The 26,265-nt window shown below is 43.9% G+C and overlaps 1 protein-coding gene across 2 annotated transcripts in view; it reads left to right on the forward strand.

The window, feature by feature from the left end:
- LOC119650204 (hemicentin-1-like) overlaps positions 1-25,863 on the forward strand; it is a 135,503-nt gene extending 109,640 nt beyond the window's left edge. The window contains exons 30-38 of one of the 2 annotated variants that reach the window (XM_038052770.1): positions 4,910-5,028; positions 5,088-5,235; positions 5,302-5,456; positions 22,137-22,349; positions 22,412-22,568; positions 22,634-22,812; positions 25,139-25,341; positions 25,402-25,559; positions 25,614-25,863. In XM_038052770.1, the coding sequence (XP_037908698.1) occupies positions 4,910-5,028; positions 5,088-5,235; positions 5,302-5,456; positions 22,137-22,349; positions 22,412-22,568; positions 22,634-22,812; positions 25,139-25,341; positions 25,402-25,559; positions 25,614-25,825 (1,544 nt within the window). In that variant the 3' untranslated portion in view covers positions 25,826-25,863. The remainder of the gene's footprint in view (positions 1-4,909; positions 5,029-5,087; positions 5,236-5,301; positions 5,457-22,136; positions 22,350-22,411; positions 22,569-22,633; positions 22,813-25,138; positions 25,342-25,401; positions 25,560-25,613) is intronic. The other variant, XM_038052771.1, reaches the window with a different exon arrangement.
- Positions 25,864-26,265: the final 402 nt, after the last annotated feature.

Consider the following 26,265-nt stretch of genomic DNA (forward strand, 5'->3'; position numbering starts at 1 on the left):
CGGGGTTAAAGAGGAAGAGGGGAGGTCTTCTCCAGAAGGCTACAATTATTAGAACTCAAGATCTGAAGGATGCGTTCTGGCAAATTCCAGTGGAGAAGCTGCCCAAGGATAAGAGTGTCTTTACAGTTCTTGACCATGCTGAGGTGGGCTACAGAGTTTGGCTTCTCCGCATGCTCACTTGCGTCATCAAGTTTTTGCACACTCAAATGACTTACTGCTCATCACAGATACCTTTGACCAGCAGTTGGTTCTCTTAAGCAAAGTGGATTTTTGTACATCCGGAGCAAATTTTTGAAATTGGGACGATTTATACCAATCCTGACAAGAAACATGCCATCAAAGATTTTCCACGTCCGAAAACCGTCAAACAACTACGGCGGTTTCTTGAAATGGGTGGGTGGTATTAGCGATTTGTGTCAAATTCAGCTTTGCCGACTGCACCGTCAACAGACATACTTCGGAAGAATCGACAGTTTTGCTGGTACGGGTATATAGCATAGAAGCGGCATTGATGCAGAAGACTAATCAGGTTTCGCTCAAAAAGGCTGATGAACCAATCAAACCTTCACGGTAAATGGGCCAAATGGGCTTTGAGGCTTTTAACGATTCTCGTCCATCGTCAAACGCAGATGAAACTCACAACACCTGATGCCAGATTCTCTATTTCGGCAGTTGATTCCAAAGTGTAGAAACAGGAATGCCGCAGACGTGGATTTAGACTCGCTAACCCCATTTTCTCATTACAAGGTTAAAGCGCATCACAATTTTACAATGCTATTCACCAACGGAAACCTTCGATATAATGGAGGAAAATACTTTCTATGAACAATTACACGCAGTTCAGGAGAGGCTTCCTAAAGGTCACATCATAGTCGAGATGGGGGACCTGGCAAAGTGGGCTCTCACAACACCTTACTCAGACATGTGATGGGGGAGGGTCTTGACGATCATAACGATAAAGAAGTTTGTGAATTTCTGCATTTTCCACCGCCATTAATGGCACATTGTTCGAGCACAGAGCTTGCCATATGGTCAATTGAGTTTCAACTGACCAACACTGCATTATCAACTAGATCGACCATTTCGCAATCAACAATAAATTTAGGAGTTCTCTCCTGGGTGTGCGTAACAAGAAAGGTGCTGATATCGGCCTCGAAACGGATCCCACCATCAGATGGTCACCTACATTCGCTTGGGCGTCGCGTCCGCATTTCTGGTAACAGGTTCTTGTATGATCAAAGCTGTCGCTCGACAATGAGGCTGATCGGGCGGCAGATACACTGAGTAGTCCGCCTGAGAATACCGTTGGGCACCTTTCAAAAGGGTGTCACAAGAGACAGCAAAATCGTTGATCGTATGAGAGATGGCACTATGGGTGATTCGGGAGGATCAACATAGTGTACGCCTCTTCAAAAGGAAATATGCAATTACGCTGGTCAGCGAAGCGGAAGATGCCGCAGAATGTAATGATTTCAGAAGAGAATACCGCAGCAAGAAGGAACTTGCATGTGGTCGCAAATCTTTCGATACGCCTGTGAAAGATGTTAACGCTCGACTTCTCATCCACAATGACGACCAACTAAAGGGGTGAAAAAAACACTTCACCACGGTTTCCAACCCTGTCTCTTCCTGTGAAGTTCTTACTCTTGTGGAAGAATTGATTAAAAACCATAACATGTACATACGAAATTTTCTCCAACATTGGTGAATTGTAGGTCCCGCCAACTGAAGACGATGGGAAAATACTGCTGCTAATAAGTGTACAAGAAACAGTCCGTGCAATTCAACCATAAGTCACCAGGAGCTGATGGAATTACAGCCGAATTGGTTAAATATGGAGGCGACCAATTACACTAAGCAATTCATCAACTGATGCTCAAAGTATGGGACAGCGACTCAATGCCTGGCGCCTGCAAAGAGGCATTATCTGTCCAATATATAAAAAGGGAAATATTACAAAGTGCAGCAATTATAGAGGTATCATGTTGCTGAGTACCATCTATAACTTGCTAGGTCGGATAGCCCCATACGGTCAAAATATAATTCGCCCATACCAAAGAGGCTTCACTTCAGGCAAATCAGAAACAGATCAGATTGTCTCTCCGCAGTAAACGATGGGAAAACTTTGAGAATATGGACATCAGTTGCACCATCTTTTCATCGACTTCAAAGCCGCCTTTGATCGCATAGCCAAGGTAAAGCTTTACACGTCCATGAGAGAATTCGGTATCCGGACGAAATTGATAAGACTGACTACGCTGACCCTAACCAATGTGCGAGGATAGATAAAAGCAACAGGATTACTCCCGAGATCATTCAACATCAACAACGGTCTGAGCCAAGGGGACGCCCTAACATGCATCCCCTTCAACCTGGCCCTGGAAAAAATGATTCATAATGCAGACGTAAATGCGAGGGCTACGATCCCCACTAAGTCCACCCTACTACTGCCCTATGCTGACGATATCAACATCATGGGAAGAACAACCCGAGACATACAAACTACCTTCATCCTGATCCAGCAGGCGGCGTGAGATATTGGGCTACACATCAATGGAGGCAAGACAAAATATATGGTGGCAACGCCAGCAACAAGAACCAACCAACCAACAACATCAAGCCGCTCTAGTCAAATGGGAAGAATAAAGATAGAGACTACAACTTTGAGGCCTTTGAAAATTTCTTCTATTTAAAATCGAAAATCAGAACTGATAACAGCTATGACGACGAAATCAGTGCACGGTTGTTTGGCAGCGAACTAAGCCTATTTCAGCTAACAAAAACTGTTCCGCTCGAAACATCTCACCATAGAGTCAAAGCTTTTACTGTCCAAGAAAATCATCTTGCCAGTCCTCATGTATTCCTCGGAGATTTGCGTTCTTCTTTCGAGAGAAGAATCCTCCGGAGAATTTTTGGCCCCCTACATGAGGGTGGACGATTCCGTAGCCTACATAACAACGAAATATATGAGCGATACCATGACCATCAAATTGTGGGCAAAATGCGGTTCAATAGGTTGTGGCGGGCGAGTCACTTAATCCATATGGATAAGGATGATCCCGCCAGAAAAGTCTATAAGAGCAATATTTATGGTAGAAAAAGAAGACGAGGCAGACCCTGCCTGACTTGGAACGATGGAATAGACCAGGACGCCAGGCAGCTGAACCTCGGCGCAAAAGCAGGATGTCTGGAGTTCCTTATTAAGGCAGGCCTAGACCGGATACCGGTTGTTGCGCCGTTCATGATGATGAGAAGAGAAATCATCTAAGCCATAAATACACTTAAACGGAGTAAGGCCGCTGGGCATGGCGGCCTCTCAACAGAGCTATGTATCGCTACACCTGCATTTGCCACACACCTGCGTTTACTGGTACTGCACTCCAAAGTCTGCCCCAGAGAGTGGAATAAGGAGATTATCGTTAAAATTCAAAGAAAAACTCAAGTATTTAGTGTGACAATTGGGGGGATACTCCTTGCCGTCGCAAAGACAATACCTAGAATAATCCTGGAATGCATTAAAGAATATCTCGAAAGGCTGATCGTATCTCTAGAAAGCGGAGCTACATCTAGAAAGCGTAGCTTCTGCCAAGTTGAGGCCGTTCCGTGGTAGTTTCTTTCTGTGTTGCTATGTGAAAGTAGAACATGGAAACTGACCACAACTGTGACTCGTAAACTCCAAGCCTGTGACCCATCATCGCAGTACCCTAGTCCGATACTAAGCTGTTGTATGCATACGAGACGTGGACCTTGGCGTAAATGTCGAAAAACCAGATCGATTGCTGCGAGGGAAAGGTCCTCCAAAAAAAGCCGGAGACGCAAAAGAAGGAGAATGAATTGAATGAATTATTTTATTATCTACCAGCATACTACTAGTCAAAATCCGGAAATTTCAGGTTCTGACCACATCGAACGAATGTACGAGGGAAAGATGCTGAAACGAGCGCTGAAAGGTAGAACCGATGAGAGAAAGCAAGAAAAAACATTGGGAGGATTCATTAGAGGAAAATTGTAGATCAATTCTAAGATTTTCTACCTGGAGGACGCGGTCTTTGGATCCAGGAGATCAAGGCTCGATTTGGGCTGTAGCGCCATTGAGGAAGAATATATAGGAACCGCCACTCAGGCACAAAAAAGGGCAGCCTTCAACAGCGAAACTTTTGGAAGGCGAAAGTGGCAGTGGATAGGTTACACATTAAGAATGCGACAATACCTTGGCATCCATCTTCCAAGATGCTCAACGAGTGGGTCGCCCGAAGAGCACTTGATGCAGAATAGTAGAGGAGATATATGGGCATCTCGGGGAGTGGGAAAATCAAGCACATTTCAGCTAGCTGCGAATGATACCCTACCAATGGGTAAATGGCAACCATATACATGTACCGGCTTCCTATACAGAGGAAACTGAAAAACTAGTCGGTCCCCACACATATTCCGGCTGCCTGCGGAATGCTCAGTCGTAACTGACAGGCCGACTGAAATGTGTATGGCAGACATAAGATTACTTAAATCGAAAATTTTCTCGTAGGCTTAGAATAGCGGCCTCCATGACAGGAGTCATACGTTCACCCTACTTTCATGTACCTTACAGAAATGTACGCTACTTGAGTAGCCTTCCAAACCTTCCTGAGTGTAATCTGATACGTGTTTCAGTGCCTTCCTCCGTGAACATGCTTTGTATTATTGGTAACATTCAAAGGTTTTGGATCTATTTTTTTTTATAACCAAATAATTATAGAGCTGTCGTTCTGGATGCAGTGAAGGTCGTCTATTTATATGAAGAAATATTTATCCTTTCAACATACATTGATATTTTCAATTGTTGCAAAACACGAATTACATTAAACCTCATAATTTTTGTCTTGATATTATTATTATCTATCTTATAACTCCTTTCAACAAATTATTACAGATCCTCCAGCGCAATTAAAGAGTGAATCACCCTCTGAAATCGCAATTTTAGCCGGGCTACCACTCTTCTTACCATGTCCATGGAGGGCAGACCCACACACAACCGTAAAATGGATGAAGGTGAATATATCCCTTATCGATGCACAGATTCCAATAATTCGAAAATAATTTCCCTCTAGAACTCGGCTCCTTTTCATAAAGGAGTATCTCATGATCAGGGGATATTATCGGTAGGGGTGACAACGACAGCAGATGGTGGACGCTATTCGTGCTCAGCTGTAAATATCGGCGGGGAAGCTACGAAAACATTCGTGGTTAAAGTTAAAGGTATAAGTTGATTAGAAATTGCATTTTTCATAGAAGAAATTTCCAATCAAATTAAAAATATTCTAGGTCGGCCTTTCTATGATATAGACCCAACTAATTACGATATTATTCTAAAATGTCCTCCTATTGCCGATAAAGCCGATCAAATAATTTGGGAGGAGATACTTCTCGAAGATAAAGAGAATATCACCAATCCTATTACCGAGAACTCAACGGATTTGGTAAGCAACTTGGAACGACCATATAAGAAAACTAATTTTCAAAGATTCTTTCGACAGTTAACAATAAGTTACGTTAGTGCCAATGTTCTATTCCCGCCAATCGCCTATTCAATGGCCTCCCGCTTTGCCGAAATGTCTTCGTCTGACATTTGTGGAGGCCGGGCAGCTGCATATAGAGTGTAGAGCCATCTCATCCTTCCCCTCACATCACCCAAATTTTATCCATATGGTAATTTAAGGAGCAGTGACCCACTAAAAGCCCTTTAATGGTTTTCATGTCCCACTTGTTAACAGAAAACAAAAATACCGCTCTACTGGCCCCGGGTTCTTTCACAAAGATTTTCGCTCGCTGGCAAGAGTTCGACTGAGTGAATCCTTGCAATTTCATCCTTCAGAATCAATTTGGCAGTAGATGGCCGGATGCCAAAAACTAGTTCTGGCTCCATTATTGCGAATCCAGACCTTTAGCGACCCAGTCTGTCAGTTTCCCCATTACCAGCAATGTTTGAGTGCCCTGGAACCCACATAAGGAATGCCTCGTTTATTCGATTTCAGCAGCAATTGGTAGCAACTCCACACCAACTGGCTCTATATGCTGTCTAGTTTTGACAACGCGTCCCGTCGGTTGAAACAGATTTGGGTGGTGCGACCCCGCCATTTTTGTCGCAAACATTCTCCTGCTGTCAGTGAAATGGCATATGAGATATATGCCTGGAATATGGTCGTGATTTTTCCGAGAAGTGGGACCAATTTCATAATCAGATTTCTCGTGAACACCCTGCGCCAGATCTCTCTTCCATGACTAACCCGTCGGTAAAGAGTATTAGGTCTGTAATCCCAAACGAAGAGGCAAGGCCTCCAAGCATTCAGACTGTAGTGATCAACTGTACTCGATTCACTGCAGTTTCAATACATCAGCACCAAAAATCTAGTGTCTGATGCGTCCATAGCCGGAGCACTCATATAGAAAATTGTGGATTCCGCTTCGTTATTACAGGATAGACACCTATCATCTTGGAGAATTCCTAATCAGAGCAAACGTCCAGCTAATAAATGATGGCCGGTTAGAATGCCCACAATACTTCTACAAGCATTCTTGCTTTTCGACAGGATAAACTTTGCCGTAAGTTTGTTTTGTTCTGACAGGAGCAATTTGATGTATCTAACACCATTAAAGCTCAGCCCCCTGCCATTATGGAGAGCTTGCTCCCAGTTTTTGACAGCAGCATTAGCCAATGCTACTGACACTCCAATTGCTGGTTTCGGACTGGATATAAGGGAAATTGAACCCTTTTTTGCTGAAGTATCCGAGATTTAATTTCCATCTACAGCATAATAACCGGGTATCCAGAGTAATTTCATCGTGTTGAATCTATAATTCAATCGAGTTACACATTTCTAAACGATTTTTGAAGTGATCAAAGGACTGCTCAACGCCCTCAATGCAGATTAACTATTGCTACAGATTAAGATGCGCCTGCCCTTCAACCGCTCGTCGATCTCCCCAGCTGCCCTTAGGCTCCCATGCACTTCAGCCAGAAATGCCAGTATACATTGTCCACAGGAAAAGGGCCACTTCTCGTTTTTGTTTCAGAGGTAGACTTCGGCACCAGAACCCTGTTTTTATTCATCGATTTAGAACAAGTAAGTGTATCCGCACTCCTCTAGTTCGCTCCAATATTCTCTTCGTTTTACGATAACTTCATATCTTCTACCAAACAGATATATGCGAATTCGAAAATTAGAAGGCATTGCGAAAACTAGATTTAGTTCTCCCAGTAACTATTCCAATGCACTCTTCCCCCACGTCTATTGTTTCTCCATAGATCTAATCGAATTAGTCTATGCGCAGTTCTCATTGCATTCCTTTGAATAAAAAAACCAAGGGCTGCAATTGAAGGAGTCTCCTCTCTAACGTGGCGAAGAATTAGCAATTTTTCTTACAAAGAACCCAAGTCTCCGAGGAATACAAGAAGACTGACAAGATCATTGTCTTGTATAGTAAGCGGTTTGACCCTATGGTTTCGAGCGGAACAATTTTTGTAAGCTGAAATAGGCTTTGTTGGCTGCCTTGTGCGGATTTCGTCATCATAGCTGTTACCAGTTTGTGATTTTCGACCATAGATAGGAGAAATAATCAACGTTCTCAAAGTTGTAGTCTACTGTCTTTATTCTTCCCGTGTGACCAGTGCGGTTTGATGTTGTTGGCTGGTTGGGTTTTTGTGCTGACGTTGCCACCATATACTTTGTCTTGCCTTCCAGCCAGTGCAGTCCAAGATGTCGCGCCACCTGCTTGATCTGGATGAAGGCAGTTCGTACGTATTTACTACACCCCCAACAAATATGCGGAGCGTCCACATCACAACTTATTAGGAGTCCCAAGCCATTTAATTCTGCATACACTACCAGATCCTTTAGCTCTTGCCTCGGCGGAGGACACAATAAATCATAACGTAGGTAAGCGGTGGTTTCTTCTCTTGCCAATTAATCTGGTATTGTAATTTGACCACAACAAGGTCCTGAGTACAGAATTACACCCACGGTCTCGAAACCCTCTCATCGAAGAAGATCCTAGTCCAATTTGCTGATCCAATACCATAGATTCTGTGGAAATGAATCCATGACTCTTGGGCTAGAAATATATAATGACAGTCCCGCAATTTTTTCAGCCTCCAATCCGGATAGCTGAGTGGTTGGAGCACAAGGCGGTCGTACGGAAGGTTGCGGGATTTGTATCGTGATTTGACGTCGGATACCAGTCGACTCAGCTGTGAATGAGTACCTGAGTCAAATCAGGGTAATAATGCTGACCACATTGCCTCCTACAGTATACTGTAGTGTACCGTCACGGTCTTGAATGAAGTGCTCTAACACACTTCAAGGCCCTGATCCAATATGGATTGTTGCACCAACGATTATTATTATTATTACTGCCAGCAGATAGGGTTTGGCATGCTGCAGGTTAATTTGACTGACCTTTATGTTTATAGATATAAGTGTAGTCTAAAAAGAAACGTCCGCTGACGGACAAGTCTGCTGCGTTCAGGGTGGATCTCTATTTTCGTCGGCTGGATGCCGTTCCAGGTTCACTGTGTTCGGACTGCATGACTCTGTTTCCATATACCGGAATTAGACCAGTTGCGTCTCCATCACCAGCTTCTCTTTCTTCGACCTTTCTTGGTGGAGGAGGATAAGGTTCTGACAGGCAAACCTGTAGTCCCTCCTCCTTTGCGGCTGAAGTTTCCTTTCCACGAGCCTTCCTCTTCCGCTTTCTGGAAGATTTAGGCAACAAACCGGTGCAGGTTTTCCACTAAAGTGGAGAGCCTGTCATTCGAGGATTTCTCCGTGGGGAAACATAAATCTAGTGAGGGCTCCAAAATATGTGCCGTGTCCACGACCGCATTTCTTAAAGTTTAGTCTCGGTCACCAAACGATGTATGCATACATAAAAATGGGTTTTATTGTGGATGTATACATCCAATCAGTTCATTGTGGTGAAAGTCCCCAGATCTTTCCTATCGCAGTCCTACAGCATTGGAAAAGGTCTGAAAGTAATGACCTTGGAGTCGAGATGTACTCCTAATTACTTGACTGTTTGTACCAGCTGGATTTCCGCCCCTGATAAGATGGGTTGCATAGCTGCCCCGACGATTGTAGTGAACATCTCTAGTCCAGTCTTCCTCGCATTCACTGTGAGTCCATTACGGAAGCGCCAACTGAGGATTATATACAAAGTTGCATTCAAACGCATTCTGTGTCCGTAAACTTGCTGGTAATTATAGCGGCTAGATCGTGAGCAAATGCGAAATCCTTTATGTCCTCCAGGAGTTATAATACAGTGCCCATTCAAAGGAAAGGATTGTTTTTTTTTATTTGAGACAACCCTTATATTGTTTGAAATAATTAAAAAAATTTTTCTATTCGCTATTGATATTTATTAATCTTGCAAATACCGATATTTCGGGAACCACTTGTTCCCTTAATCAGTGCTAACCAGTCTGCTCTTACTAATATATTATACTAATCTAAATCTATAATACTTTTCTAATTAATTATATTGTCAAATCAGTTCAGATCAGACATATATCTATATCCTGAAAAAGAAGCAATATTTAATTACATTTTACAGATTTATTTTTATATCCTGGAAGAAGAAGAGTTAGTTTTTTAAATAACGAAGAATAGCGATTACCTAGATCTGAATTCAATTCAGTGTTTGCAGGCTGTTTACTAACGCATAAGCTTTCGCAGGCGTCCAGTTGGTTAATTTTTCTTATCTGTTTTAGTACTTCCAGACCGTCCGTGCTTATTTTATGGCCGCATTTCACCATTATGTTTAGTCACCATAGATTTCGGATTATTTAATAGCCACTTCTGCCTCCTTTATATACTCCCTAAATCTAGTGGTTACCAGCCTTTCCGTCTGTCCGGTATACACCTTCGGACAATCTGAGCAAGCAATTTTATAAATACCGCTCATCTCATCTATCGTTTTTCGATCCTTTTCTCTAATAAACGGAGACTTTTGCTGGTAGATACGACTTGATCCTACCAGTTGTATCTCGAACCTTTTCAATGTGCGTTGTATATGCTTTGATAGATATGAAAAGTTGACGCTTGATCTTTTTAATGTGGAAGAAGTCGAATGCTGGCTTTACAGTGTCGTGAGGTTACTGCGTTCTCTCCTTCGTGTGTATTTTGTACCCGTTCCTCGTTGCAGTGTCCATGGACAGGTCACTTAATCCGAATGGATGAGGATGATCCACCCCGGGAAGCCTATAAGGGCAATATCTATGGTAGAAAAAGAAGATGAGGCAGATCCTGCCGGAGATGGAGCGATGGCGTAGGTCAGGACATCAGACAGCGTTTAGGGATATCGAATTGGTGGACCTCGGCGCAAAACCGGGATGTCTGGAGTTCCTTATTAAGGCAGGCTTAGACCTGATACCGGTTGTTGCGCCGTTGATGATAATATGATGAACTATGGAACGAGGTTACCAATATTGTCCGCTGGGTGCTGGTGGGTTTCCTGAAAGTATAAAAAGAAAGTTGTCCGGACAACCTCACTAAACTTTACATACTTTACATTGAAAAGATCTTTTGATCAGACGACTGATAAGTGCAGTCGCTACTTTACAATGCTGCACATTTATTTAAGAAATAGGGGACCTCATCTACGCTTCAGATGAAGAAAAATTGGGCTGCACGTGCCCTTCAATGGTTTTAGGAGTCAACACTTGTAACGTGACGATCCCAAGCACGTTCGTTCCTGAATTTGCTTAATATCCGATACGGGGCGGTGCTACTGCTACTGTTTTGCTAGCAGCATTCAATTGGGGGTGTTGAGGTTGTTCTGGACACCAAATTGTTCCAAAACCTCAGCACTATTACACTCCTCTTCTGGAAACCAGAGAAAACACTTTTCGAATGATAACAGCTCAAAGGCCCTTTTCAGAGTTGGCCACGCACCCTTCTACATATCGTTGCGTAAGGAGTAGGAGCACTCGTATTTTCGTCGACAAACTTTAGCCGTAAAATTTTACATTATACACCCACCGACCGCAGTGTCTGGATAGCTGAGTAGTTAGAGCACAAAGCTTTCATACGGAAGGCCACGGTTCAGATCTCACTGGTGGCAGTGGGATTTGTATCGTGATTTGACGTCGGACACCAGTCGACTCAGCTGTGAATGAGTAGCTAAGTTAAATCAGGGTAATAATTTCGGGCGAGCGCAATGCTGACCATATTGCCTCCTACAGGGGACTGTAACCCGGTAGTGTACCATTACGATTTTCTATGAAATGCTCCAGCATACTTCAAGGGTCCGATCTAATACGGATTGTTGCTAACGGATATTACTATTATGTAGTACACATCCACTCCGTCGTTGCTGATGTAATCGGACCAATTCCTTCAAAAATTTATTCGACGATTACTGCCAAATTTCGTATCAGTAGCCAAACTTCGAACACCAAGAGCAAGATGACTAATGCTATCAGGACACCACAGATACCTCGACTAGATTAATTCATTTTCTTTTTGAGGTTGCGTCTTAAACAAAACCTTAGTCAAATCAGTTTACCGTGTGTCCGTCTTTTTTTGTCTTTTTTCTTAAGAAGAAAGTTTATATCTTGAAAAAACTTCAGTATGTACACGCCAAAGTGTGGAACTTTTACCGACAAAAACCACATTTACCACCATCTACTTATGGACCTCTCCCTTTCGGCTTATTTTCGCTCCGAAAAAGTAGAAATGGACCTAAAGTTATATGCGTTCATCAGTTCGTCTACCAAGATGTCAATAGTAAATGTCATGTACTTCACACAGAAATATGGAACTCACCACCCTGGCTACGAACAGCCTGCAAATATATCGCAGCCCTCCTACATTCGGCATCATCCTTGTTAGAGCCAAACTGAGTTTTACATCTATCATCACTCTCAAGTATTTAATAAGCGGCTTGAAAACCCTAATATGATTCCTAATTCTAACGCTGTCAAAATTTATCTTACGGCGCTTAGTGATGCGGACCGCTTTTGACTTTTTCTTCGTAAGTTCTAATGCACCGCCCTCTAATCAAGAATTCAAAGCACATATTGCTTCCCTTGAACACAACTCACCATCTTCGAATTGCTTTGCCACCACAACCAGAGCTATGCCGTCCGTGTAACCCACCAAACAGCTATGGCAATGAGATAAGTAGGAACACCACTTGTTATCAGAGACTTCGTATTAGATTCCAATTGGCCAAATTGAATGCATCCCTCATGCCCTGGGTTACTGCCACGCAATATTTGCAGGTACAACCCTTTCCGTGAATTGTGTTTCCGGTCAAGCCAGTAACCATATTCTTCTTCTTTTTCTTCAGCCTTTGTGCCGTTCACAAGTAGGGTCGGCTCGTCGTGAATGGTTTCGTCACTTGGTTCTATCAAATGTCAGATCTGCATGCAATCGCGATGCTTTCAAAACACCATCCAGTGTATCAAGCCACCGTTGTTTCGACTGCTCTTTTGCCCGCTTACCATCGACTTCGATGTTCAGACCAATTTTGACGAATGAATTCTCGTTAGTGTGAATGACGTAAGCACACCATCGAAGACGCCTTTCTCGTAATTTTTCCACGATCAGTGCCATCCCATATCGATTACAGGTATCCTCATTTCAGATGTGATCAAAACGTATCACGGAACTAGTCTACGCAACATCTTCGTCTCCATTGCCGCAATACGCCGATCATTGTCTTTTATATTCAGCCAACACTCAGAATCAGTTGTGGAACGCCACTTCGGTCAACTTGCACTAATGCGTGAAGCAATTTCATAACGCAGTTCTCCATTAGCTAATAGTTTTGACCCGAGATATTTAAATCGCTCACCTCTGGGCGCGTCACTGCCGGTGACAGCGATCGTGCCTTTTTCATGGTATCGGTTATCAAAAATTGAGTTTTATTCAGATTCAAACTGAGACTATGCATGGGGCTATCAGGTACCTGCTGACAGGTGGAACTACTCCATATGTCGGCAATGTTGTGGAAGGGGAGGATGAACAAATTTTTCAGTTGAAATCCGCTCGAAATATTCTCACCATCGATCTGTCGCGGCTCGACGATCGATAAGCAAAATACCGTTCTTGTCATTAACGCAACGGAAGTCGATATCCTATGTGCGTTCGTGTCGAGTAACAGCGACCGCTTTCCGGTTGGCATTCTCATAAATTTACCAATTGGTGACCGTTTTTCGTCGAGCAGCTTATTGTAGAGGCGTTTCTTTCACGGACCTTCATTTCGACATCGTCATTCCAAAGCCAAGTATCTCGCTCGATATGCCGCCTACCTGGCTTGATGACTCGGAGGGTTGCAATTGCGTCTTTAATTTGGTTGCCATGTGTCTTTAATTTGGTTTCACGATTCTTCCACATTCGTTCCTCTCGCAGTTTTATGGGTGGCTTAATTCGCAGGACGGCAATCAACGGCCTGTGTTGAGGGGCGATGGTCTCATAAGGAACGGCTTTGCAATCAGTGGCGGAGGTTGTAAAATGTCGGCGTCTTATGAGCATAGTCGATTTGCGTTTTGCTTTTCCCACTATAAAATGTTGGAAGATGAGACAATCGTTTGATGAACCATGTTTTCAAGTGCAAGGTCATGGGTGCCCGCAAAATCGATTATACAGTCGCCGCGCACATTGCGCACTCCAAACCGCTTCCCAGAGCGCAGATATCAATGCGCCTTTTCCGAAGGGCGCTTTCTCCGGTCTTTTCAGTAGGGGTGCCAAAATTTAGCATGAAGATACGTATATGTTTTGCTCAGACTAAATTACTTACGTCTTCATGCTGTCCATGCGTCAAGAACTCTTGCCCATTTCTCAATAGGAACGGCGACCACTTTAACGTAACTGAATGCATTATCTTGGTAAGCCAGTCGCGAGAAATCTTACCAAGAGAGATCAGGTAGGATTTAGCATAGTGTGATAAGCCCAACTATACTTTATTTATCTCTTTCTCTGATATCAGCATTTTATTTTTATTTTGCTGAAAATAGTGCAAAGTACGTTACCTCGGACTTTCCTCTTTTATCTGAGCTTGGGACAGCATACTATGTAGATAACATGGCGGAGCTAGATGATGAAAGTATACTGAAAACTGTCAATTAGTTACATACCGAGTTTTTTGTAAAATAGTTCCACGCATGATTAGAAGAAGAGTACGTATGGATTGAGTATATATATATCGGTGCAGGGCGATATTCTATTGCCTAAACATACATGTTTCCCGAAAAATCGGGGCTCTGCGAAAACCCTGTTCACTTAAGGCCGAGCAGATGGACCGCATTGTAAGAGCACTCTTCCCTGCGCACCCCGTGTGGGATGTTGACGTCGAACTCGACGGGTGGTGCTCCTCGTACCGCTTGACGTCAGAAACGCCTTCAATTCCGTAAGATGGAAAGACATTCTAGGCACACTAGACAATACCTTCAATGAGGAACCGCTCCCTGCTCTATGAAACACTACAGGGTCAAAGGTGGATGGAGGTCACGTCGGGGGTAGCACAGGGATCCATCCTAGGGCCGGACCTCTGGAACGCTACCTATGACAGTCTGCTTAAACTCGACATGCCAGAAGGGTCGCGCCTGGTCGGCTTCGCAGATGATGTCGCAGCGCTTGTTGCTGGACGCACTGTCGAACAGGCGCAAAGCAGACTCGGCATATTGATGCGACGGGTAAGCGGATGAATGATTACTCATGGTTTCAACCTTGCACTGGAAAAAACCTGCGTCCCATATCGTTCGGCGAGTCGAACATCGAATCAAAATCAGCGGCAAAGTACCTCAGGTTGACTCTTGACTCAAAGATAAGCTTTTCTGAGCAAATCCAAGCAGCAGCGAACAAGGCTGCGGCTGGAGTTTCGGCGTTAAGTAGGCTAATGCCAAACATTGGGGGTCCTACGTCTAGTAGGTGACGTCTCCTGATGAGCTCAACGCAGTCTGTCCTGCTCTACGGCGCAGAGGTATGGGCGGCGCACTTAAAAAGGAGGTATATCATAAACGCCCCGCGCAAGTACAGAGACGGGGAGCTTTACGGGTGGCGTCTGCGTACCGCACTGTCTCTGAACCGGCCGTGATGGTGATCGCGGGAGTTATCCCCGTTGCCCTTCTTGCTAGAGAGCGTCAGGCCATATACAAGCGCAAGGGAGGTGATTGCTCGCGAAGAACGGCAACACACTCTAGACGAGTGGCACCTCTCTTGGCAAAATGAAACTAGAGGCAGATGGACTGCGCGGCTCATCGGCAACTTAGGTGCGTGGCTGAATCGGAAGCATGGTGAGACTGACTATTTCCTTATCCAATTTGTAAGTGGGCATGGAAGTTTTCAGTCTTACCTGCACAAGATTGAAAAGGCGCGTTCTCCGGATTGTGTGTTTTGCAATGGAGTTGTGGACGATGCCCACCACACTTTTTTTTCTTGTGGAAGGTGGGATGGGGTTCGTCAGCAGCTCTATTTAAACACAGGGGATCTCTCTCCAGACAACATTGTCGAAGAGATGCTGAGGACTACTGACAGGTAGAACCGTGTTGCCCATTACGTTCGGGCCCTCCTCGTTGCTAAAAAGATAGAACTGGACCGGTGGAGGAGCCGGATGGCAGGGGGTTCCTTGAACTGACAGTTCCTTTCCTCCTCTCCCCTCCCGTTGGTGAAAGGAATTCCCTGATTTGAAGGCTCCGCAAGGCGGGAGAGTTCGGGGACGCCCGAAGTAATGTGACAAACGGTTGCAGGCTATCTCTCTGACGATGGGGAGGTGTTTAGTTGGTAGTCCGACGACGTACCGAATCGGGAGTCCAACACTGTGTGCGTAAATGCATTCACCTACCCTACCCCAAAAAAAACAAAACATACATGTTTACAAAAAAAGGCAAAAAGTTGACTGACAGGCAATTACGTGTTTGCGATTATACAGGGTGCAGCAGCATAACTTCCTTTTTTCAAAACTCAATAAAAACTATTGTATGCATTGGAAAATATTTATTTATTTTTTATAATGTAGGTACATGTCTGAAGTTTTTATTTACATTGTTTTGAAGATCAAATCTGTTAGGTGACGTCCTCCATTCTCCATATATTGCGTAAACCGATTTCTGGCGTTTATCATGACTCTTGTTAGCATAGCAGGTCTTATGTTGGCAATTTCTTCTTGGATGTTGGTGTTCAAATCTTGTAGGGTTCTTGGACGGTTCACATGAACACGGGATTTCAAAAAACCCCATAGAAAAAAACCACAAGGGGACAGATCGGGAGAGCATGCCGGCCATTCCAAATCGCCTCTAATTGAGATAAGGCGCTCTGGAAAGTGTTCCCTCAAAACAGCCATCGATGCTTTTGAAGTGTGTGCTGTTGCACCGTCTTGTTGGAACCAAGTGTCCCCCAAATCCAAATTTTCTAGCCGCAGGAAAAAAAAAAATCTGTAGCATGTTTACATACCAGTCCGAATTCACTGTCACTGTAACCTCATTTTCCTCAAAAAACCAGGGACCAATAATTCCAGCTGAGGAAATTGCACACCACACTGTGACTTTGGGTGAATGCAATGGCTTTTGATGCAATTCTCGAGGCTTGGCGTCAGCCCAGTAGCGCATGTTTTGTTTGCTAACCGACCCACACAAATGAAAATAGGCTTCATCGCTAAAAAAACAATAGCACCCTCGGGAACGACATCAAGAAGAAGCTCACTCGCGTTCATCCGAGAATTGAAGTCACGTTCTGAAAGTTCCTGCACTATCGCCATCTTATAGGGATGAAAATGAAGATCATCACGAAGAATTCTTCTCACAGAACGATCGGATAGTCCAAGGGCAGATGTGTGTTTACGCGCAGAACGCCGTGGCGATCGCAACTGCTCTCACTGCTTCAATGTTCTCAGGTGATCTAACGGGCCGAGGGACTCCAGATCTTCCTTTTGTCGCACTTGCAGTTTGTCTGAATGTAGTGACCCATGTAACAATTGATTTGCGGTGTGGGACGGGAGCCAACGGGGCTAAATTAAAGCGATTCCGAAATGCACGCTGTGTTGCAATAACCGAACATCCGCTTGAAAAGTAAACCTCAAAGGCACGTTCCTCACTATTCCAACGCATGATGGCGACTGAGCCGTGTCGGGATAAAACTTTACAGTATCCCCTCTTGAACGAGACCACTAGCGCTCCGCTATGACATCAACTAACTGAGTGGCGCGCATTTTAAAAAAGGAAGTTATGCTGCCGCACCCTGTATTTAAGTGGTGCATTTTCCATCTATCGTTACTATCGGTCACGCTGCACCCAGGGCAGAGGTGAGGCAGCGTCTGATGAGTTGCCTCTGCCCTGGACAAAACCATCAGTCAACTTTTTGCGTTTTTTTGTAAACTTGGGTTTTACTTAAAAAAAGAGGAGTCCGCGGAACTTCAAAAGAGGGAGTAAGTTGCTCCCCAAGTAGTTCGGTCCGTCACCAAGTGGGTGCGGACTTAGGACTCCCAGCATCCACAACAAAAAAATATTATACATGTTTATTTTCGCTTGAATTTGAGGTGCACGGAAAATGTATCCTCTGAACAATCAGACGATAGTGGCCCGATATATTCACCTCGCCCCCTTACGAAATATCTCAGATGTGTTTGCATATCGGAGGGTTTCTGTAATGCAACCCTCTGCAACTAAACCACATCAAAGATCTGATATCGGATGCGTACGTAGGCATTCACATAGAAAATGCTCCCCAAATTGTGCTTGATCATTATATACCCTTTCTGAGCACATGGCAGCCTAGTAAATTATATATATACAGTTCCCATTCATCTCTTGGTATAGTGCGTCAACCACGCCTACACGTTCATCTTTACCCCAGCCATCTCCATAAGTTTCCGAGACGCGCGCCCTCCTCCTCAACCCACTCGTTGTCAATCGGTCTCAGGAGAGAAAATTCCACTGCTTAATATGTGAGCTGCTCACTGCCAGACCTACGAAGTTTTTTGTTTATAATAGTATTAGCGGATTCCGATCATACGTCGCGGGCAGGTGATCACGAGGGCTTGGCGTTTTGTGAGTGAAAATGGAGGTCACTTCGCATGTACTACACCCATATATAATAGCAACACAAAATATTCTCAACTTAATCCTAGTGTTGAGATGAGTGCACTTGCAGATTTTTGACATGACAGGGAAAGCAGATTTATTGCTGATAATGCGTCGGGCTTCGTTAATATACGAATCAATCGCATTCAGCGCTCTGCCCATTAATGCAGAGGGGGAGAGCGATGGCTCCCTTGCCAAATCCAGAGTCGTGGGGTGTTGTTGTGGTCAATGCAGTTGGATTCGGAGCAGAGCTTGCCCGCTGTCGATCAAGCTTTTGAGAAGTTCTACGATGCGGTCTAGGATTATTTTAGGTATTATCTTTGTAACAGTAGTGAGCACGCAGATACCGCTCGAATTTTCACACTCAAAACGAGTGCCCTTCTATGGAATCTCAACAATCATCCCCTTCTTCCAATCCTTGAGAAAAGTCTCAATTTGCCAGGATTTCCGCATGAGTGAAAGGTGCAGCGATAAATAACTCTGCGGGAAGACTGTCAAGCCCAGCGGCTTTAATCCGTCTAAGAACATTGATGGCCAAAATGATTTCCTGTCTGCCTGAAGGAACCGCCCGTATCCGCATATTAAAGTGAAAAGCCAAAAGAGAAGGAACCTCACCGAATATGATACGATTAAAAACCTTGGTTCAGCTGTTCGTCATTGCGGATGAGAAGTCGATGGTTAACGTTCTCCGCAGGACATCAAAAGATTTGCGACAACATGCAGACTATGCTGAGCTTGCCGAGGTTTCGTAGCTCTCCAAACTTGCGAGAACTGGCAGACGCAATACGCATGCGTTCGTAAGCAGCCATGATATGATGATTCTTTTGGAGGCCGCACCTTTCTTGTTACACACAAACTGTCCATCAATTGAAACCCAAGTGAACTTATGACAGACTCTGTTCGTCCAATGACGAAGTGGTGGAAAATGCAGAAATCCATATACCTATCTCCGACCATTTTTGTTACGGTCGCCACGACCGAGCAAGATGTTGTCAGAGCACGCCTTGGCATTCAAATCATCCACCACGGCGACGTTATGATACCTTTAGGAAACCACTCCTGAACTGCATATAAATGCTCATAGCGAGCATCTTTCTCCATTCTATTGAAAGTGTACCTTGGTGTACGATTGTAACGCTCCTTAACTAACCGAAATCTTGCAATTAAAAGTCTGTCAGAAATCGGCTCTAAGGTCAAAAGAGCGCACTTTGCGATAGCAGCCGAAAACAACACATTACCAGATTCGCGTCTGCTACCACTCGGCTTCCTAAATACAAAAGCACATTGCCAGAAGAGGGAGAAGGATACTCTCCATAGTCCCATCATTGTACTTTACTTTGGCCCTGAATGTCGAGCACATATCGTTGGCATTCTCGCTCGAGTTTCGATAGTCAAAGGTCATTGGCGTAAGGTCAGTCCTTATCGATGGCGTTGTTGGCGTTTCTGTAGCAGCGAGGCTTTGCAAGTTGCTGGCCCTCAATTTTTGTATCCCCTTTAGTCGCCCCTTGCGACAAGCAGGGAAAACTATGAGTGTATTGTTAACTCCCAGCTCTCTGGACAGAGCTGCTACTTTTTCCACAGAAGAGTTCATGTACATATCCCTCCATTTACCATATTAAGATTTCTTCGGAATCTCAACATTCATCCTCTTTTTGCACCCGCTGGAAAAACGTGGTGCTCATAGGTAAGTGAAATAATAACTGCAGGAGTTGTTAGAAAAAGAGAGAGAGAGAGATCCTGAGCGCATTGATGCATTGAGGTGCTTAACGTTAATGTCCTTCACCAGACCAACGAAAGTGGTTCGACCATCTGGAAATTCTTTCGCAATTCTTCCAATGCTATTCAAATTGCTTTTTTCCCAGTTAGAAAGATAGTTTTCCACACTGTTGGACGGCATCTGAATCACGACTGTCAGCTTCACTTTTTCGGGGCACTCGGTGTTAAAAATATTATCAGCTTTGAAAAGTGCTAATTGAGTAATTTCATTTGATATCCCACACAACCATATTCTGTGAAAAGAAATTTACACTACCTCCCACCCCTTCAGAGGTATGGGTAGCCCCCTTAAATCCAGTACGAAATGATGCTACGCACTGCATGCAAAGAGATTTATCGACCACACATTCTCACCAAATTTTGTGACAATTGGTTTAACCCTTTAAGAGTAAATCAGGTTTGACAGACAGACAAACATCTAATCGATTCTTTTGTGTAAAACAAGACAAAAATCTCTGGGGCCAAGTTTCGATAGCTTTACAGACAATACGGAGTGGCGTTTCTCGCCCAGCTTTCACTACACTCGCCTTCAAACCACTCAAAGTTAATGGATAGGTCGATAATTCATAGGATTTAAATTGCGACTACCAGAGGTCCGGTCATTTGTGGAGATGAAATACGGAAAAAGCTTTATCAACAATTGCCGGCGCTCAATCTTATTGAACGCACGATTTCCGCCCGGCATCGTTTAGGAGTTCAGCAACTTCCTCCAACACGGTTTGATATACGTTGGAATTCATTTTTAAGCCAGCTTCACAGAAGTGAATATCAATAACCGCATGATAATAAACTCCCCACCAGACCATTACGTTAGTGGAGCATTTTCTCCTTCCCTTCCTGCCTATAAACTTCTCTCGATAGGAACAGATCAGCAGAACCGACGAAATGTAACACCACGTCGGCACAGAATTTACGACCCCTTGAGCCAACGCCACTACCTTGTCGATACATGTACTGAAGTGGCGGTTTTTCGCACATCTCCTAGCTGCGGCAACATCATTAACGAGCGTAGTCCTTCTGGGCCAGTTAAGCATTCAGTACCACATCAACATTACTGGCTCCTCCTATTTCTTCTAAGGTGCGTCCATTACCAGAAGCAGAAGCTAACAATGAGGTGGAGCAAGTTCGAGGAACTTCTTAAGTAGATACCTGTTGGCCTTCGCCACTGCACATGGCCAAACTGAACGGAAAATGAAGACCTTGTAACGACTCCAGACTGATGTTCCAATCCACTCATCCACGATTTTGATAACTCTATCGCACACTGCCGTATGTAATTTCTCGACCCTGGGCTTAGTCAACGCATATCACCAAATCACTGTAGCTCCGGAAGTGATTATAAGCGCACCTTTCGGACTCTTCGAGTTCACTTCGGTGAATTCTGGACTGCGAATGCGGTGTAAACATTTCAGCGATTGATCCGCTCTATTCTGTAAAACCTCCCACTTTTGTTTTGTATATTTGGATGATGTTCTGGTTGCGTCTCCCTTCGAGCGTCCGAGCATTTAGAGCTTCCCGACTGCACTTTTTAACGCCTCCTTCAGGCTATATAGTCAGCGATTTCGAGTTTCCAGCTCCGAAAACAATTAAGATTCTGAGAAGGTTCTTGAGCATGTTTAACTTTTCCCGTAGTTTCTTGCCCAAGGCCACCGAAATCAAACATGTCTAGGTCAAAGATCGAAAACACTCACCTGATTGCGTGGTCCCCAAAGGTCGTTGAAGCGTTCATCAGCTGGTAGAAGTTGCACTTCTAACAATTCTGTAGCAAAAAGCACCCACAGCCGTATTCATCGATGCTTCAGATATCACTGTAGGCGCTACCCTTTACCAAAAGTTGAACCAAATCTGGTAGCCGTTTTTCCAAGCAAAATCCCCGCACCCGCTTTGTCAGGCACTGAAGAGGATAAAATCTACTATATTTCTATATTTTACGCATTCGCGATCCGCGTCCATTTCGAATAACGACAACCGAACTGAGGTTACCATAGGTCTGGTTTTTTGCTGAAACCCCCTTTGAGTTCAGCTGGGCAAAACAATTTTTTGACAATCGCGAAAAAATTATATTTCAAAGCTATTTTCAGTTGAAGTCAAAAGTGAGGAAAAGAAGGAAGCAAAACGAAGTTCTCTCCGCGCTCCGTTTTTAGTTGTTGACGTAAAAACAAAACCTTTATATTTATGTTAATCAAATTATTTGAGTTGTGCTTTCTAGGTTTATTCTATTATGGCGGTAAAAATAACAAGACGTTAATACTGTGGTATACAAACTCAACGATAATATTTGAACTTATGTTTATTTTGGCTATTCCAGACTATCAACCATGACCTCCCCACTTCTGTTTACACCTGCTACCACAAAAGTTCAGCCTCCGGAGAAAAATCTAAAAAACTTGAAGTACAACTCCTCCAAACACTCCCTGTAGAATATTATGACACGAAAAGGGTGGTAAACGTCGGAGATACGATAAGCATGTATTGCCCTTTGGTATTAGAGAATCCAAAAACGTGGGTTTACTGGTTCAAGGTAAGAATTACTATTTTCTTAAAGGAATTAGTGCGCGCATTCACATATAACATACGATTCAGGGTGGCTTTCGCATCATGAAAGTTCCAGGACAATTCGTCTCGCAAAACGGAGCTGTTCTTCATATTCTAAGTATAAGCAGAGGAAATGAAGGCACCTACACGTGTCGAACTGGGCCAGGCAAAATGGAGAGAGGGATTATCCTGCGAACGAAAAGAGGTTTCACTTCCTGCCTACCTATAAATTATATATGTGATTCAAACAGCGTCTTTGTGTGATTCTAGGTACGCCCGGGTGGTCTGACTGGAGCACCTGGACACCTTGCAGTAAAAGTTGCGGCAAAGGAAAGAAGTCTAGAACAAGAAAATGCATCGCTCCCAACGGAAAATATGAAAAAAGCGATGGCAGGTTTTGTGCCGGGAAGGCGACTGAAATAGAAAACTGTAATGATTTTGAGTGTCCGGTAAGAATGGAAGAAACAAAGTAAATTGAGCCACCAGTTAGGTTATAATTACTAATAGCAGTATAGTAAATAGATTTCAGAGGTGTATACCGCATTATGGAAAAACTTGCATGAGATCGCAATCCCTGCGATGGTCCTGTGTGTGCAGTTTCTGCAGGTCTGCTTCTTACACTCGTACGGAAATCCTAAGAAGGAAAGTGGCAGAAGGGAATGATCGTTAAGATTCCAAAGAAGGGAACCCCTTTTCAGTGTGGGAATTGGGAAGGTATTCACATGATCGATGCCGTAGTAACACCTTACAGATCATTTTGGAACAATACGCCATCGTCAGATCATCGCTTCCCTTACTCTTAGTTGATTTCAAGGAAGCTTTCAGCAGCATGAACACGCAATGTATTTCGCGTGCCCTAAGCTTGAGGGACATTCCGTAGCTATCGCCACCGATATATTATGACGGAAAATGTCACATGCTGCACCCGAGTTACATCTCAGAAGAATTTAAGGTTCAAGGTAGAGTCCGCCAAAGTTATATAACATAATTTGAGTCAACCGTTTTCTCGGAGTTAGGCATGCTCCTGGGTTTTAAATGACATAGAATCATTGCATACCACCTGCGGGTCCTCATTAGAGTGGACGCTTCATATAAGCCGCTGCAAGCACCATATTAGGTCCCCTTTAAAGTGCTAGAGCGACGGGAACACTACTACAAGCTCAATGTCCGAAGCGGATCCAAATCGTCATCATCATCACCATCATCAACGGCGCAACAACCGGTATCCGGTCTAGGCCTGCCTTAATAAGGAACTCCAGACATCCCGGTTTTGCGCCGAGGTCCACCAATTCGATATCCCTAAAAGCTGTCTGGCGCCCTGACCTACGTCATCGCTCCATCTTAGGCAGGGTGTGCCTCGTCTTCTTTTTCTACCACAGATATTGCCCTTATAGACTTTCCGGGTGGGATCATCCTCATCCATACGGGTTAAGTGACCTGCCCACCGTAACCTATTGAGCCGGATTTTATCCACAACCGGTCATGGTATCGCTCATAAATTTCGTCGTTGTGTAGGCTACGGAATCGTCCATCCTCATGTAGGGGGCCAAAAATTCTTCGGAGGATTCTTCTCTCGAACGCGGCCAAAAGTTCGCAATTTTTCTTGCTAAGAACCCAAGTTTCCGAGGAATACATGAGGACTGGCAAGATCATTGTCTTGTACAGTAAGAGCTTTGACCCTATGGTGAGACGTTTCGAGCGGAACAGTCTTTGTAAGCTGAAATAGGCTCTGTGGACTGACAACAACCGTGCGCGGATTTCATCATCGTAGTTGTTATCGGTTGTGATTTTCGACCCTAGATAGGAGAAATTGTCAACGGTCTCAAAGTTGTATTCTCCTATCCTTATTCTTCTTCGTGTTTGACCAGTACGGTTTGATGTTTTTGGTTAATTCGTCTTCGGTGCTGACGTTGCCACCATATATTTTGTCTTGCCTTCATTGATCCAAATAGGTCTCCTTATCGAGACTGAAACCATTCGCCAAACTGGGAGACGCTGCAGCAAAACTTTTGCGAAGTGCTCGATAACACCATTGGCGGAATCGCTTCCCGGGTTCCTCCGCTGAACCAGCGCGATTTCAGCTGCGAAAGAATATGGCGAGGCAGCGGAGACGCGAACTACGCACTGCATTGGCGACAGTGGGTCACACGAAACGCACCCACCCCCAATGCACTGAATCACCACCGAAACATCTGGCGGTCTATCACAGGGCCTGGACGGAGGGGTACCTTCCTTCTTGTCCCAACTACTAGGAGGTACAGAGGCGTGGAATCCAAGTTTGCAGGAGGATTATCGTCGAAAAAATAGCAACTAATGTCATTTTAAATATTAAATTTAGTGAAACTTGGAAAAGAACTGTATAAATTTTCCAAGGTGTTTTCATTCGTAAGTTTCAGTTGAATCATTCGAAGTGTTGATATACCCACAATATCTCATATAGATACACGGGTTGTCGAAAACCCAGTAAACTCCTAGGCTCATTTAGAGGTTGCGTATCACAAATTTACTCACACAAACTTGTCACTACCATCTTTGGTATTTACCACAAGTGCAATGCCTCAAATACCTTGTCATTATGTGGTTTCACAGCACTTCCTTCCGTCAAATCTGGCCTTTATTTTGGTAGCGCCTAGTGTTCCTCATATGCTATAAAAAGTGAATATCAAACTTCATATCCTCAACGCAAAATATTTTCATATTAATGAGAGTATTATGAAGGCACACGCCAAAAATTTTCTGAGTCATATCTCCTTAAAATAACCAACTTTCTTCCAGGTAAATGGTGGTTGGAGTCACTGGTCGGACTGGTCGACTTGCCCAATAAAATGCTTGAGCTCCATATTGAAGTCAACGCCCATGAGACAAAAATCGAGAACTTGCAATTCTCCCTCACCATCAATGGGTGGACAATTTTGTTTAGGTGCAGAAAAAGAAGAATCCGAGTGCAGTGTTGAACGGTGTCCTATCAACGGAAGATGGTAGTATTTTTTTACAATATATATAAATTCAACATTTTGCACCGCTTAAATAAACTGCAGGTCACCCTGGAGTAGATGGAGTGATTGCTCAGTATCTTGCGGGGTTGGAACCAGAGCACGCAGACGAACATGCAATAACCCACCTCCCCAGTTCGGAGGAAGAAGATGCATGGGTAGATCTGCACAACGTCAGCAATGCATACGTCCAGATTGCCGAAGTATGGTTCATGCTTGTATAAATCTTGGCAAATAAATGTGACGCTTCCCTTAAGCAGGTTCCTCGGAAATTTCAGGGAGCACTGCGGGAGCTCCTGTTGATGGTGGATGGTCAGCATGGTCGAAATGGAGCAGTTGCAGCGCATCCTGTGGCAACAGTAGGAGGGTTCGACAAAGATCATGTACGAATCCCAAGCCAAGGGATGGCGGTAGGCCTTGCTCTGGTCCGGGAGAGCAAACTGAGCTTTGTAGATATCGTGCCTGTTAGCTTCGATATGAGAATATCTGCATAAATTAATACGAATTTATAAAGATATAATAATATAAAGCATGCTAAGAAGAATTCGCATCAGACTTTTCTTTAAAGATGTCCCAACATGAGCTAATGCTCATTGTTGGTTATTCGCCGGAATCTGGGCGGTTCAGGTATGAAAGGGTTTCGTCTATTTCTTATGTAAGAATATTTTGCTAAAGTAAATATAGGGGGAAGAGAAATTGTAACCAAGGATATAACTTTCCATCAAACTCCTACTTGTTTTGCCCATACATACTCGTACTACATCTTCCAAAGTCTTGTACTTCTAGTACGAACTTAACGGGGGGAAATTTAAAAAATATATGGAAATCAGACGCAATGTCATAATCAGAATTCTCGAAAAAGTAAAACCAAACCCACAGGGTTGCGTTTAGGCATAAGTTCGGTCGGCT

This window comes from Hermetia illucens, chromosome 2 (assembly GCF_905115235.1).
Source record: "Hermetia illucens chromosome 2, iHerIll2.2.curated.20191125, whole genome shotgun sequence".
Classification (NCBI taxonomy): domain Eukaryota; kingdom Metazoa; phylum Arthropoda; class Insecta; order Diptera; family Stratiomyidae; genus Hermetia; species Hermetia illucens.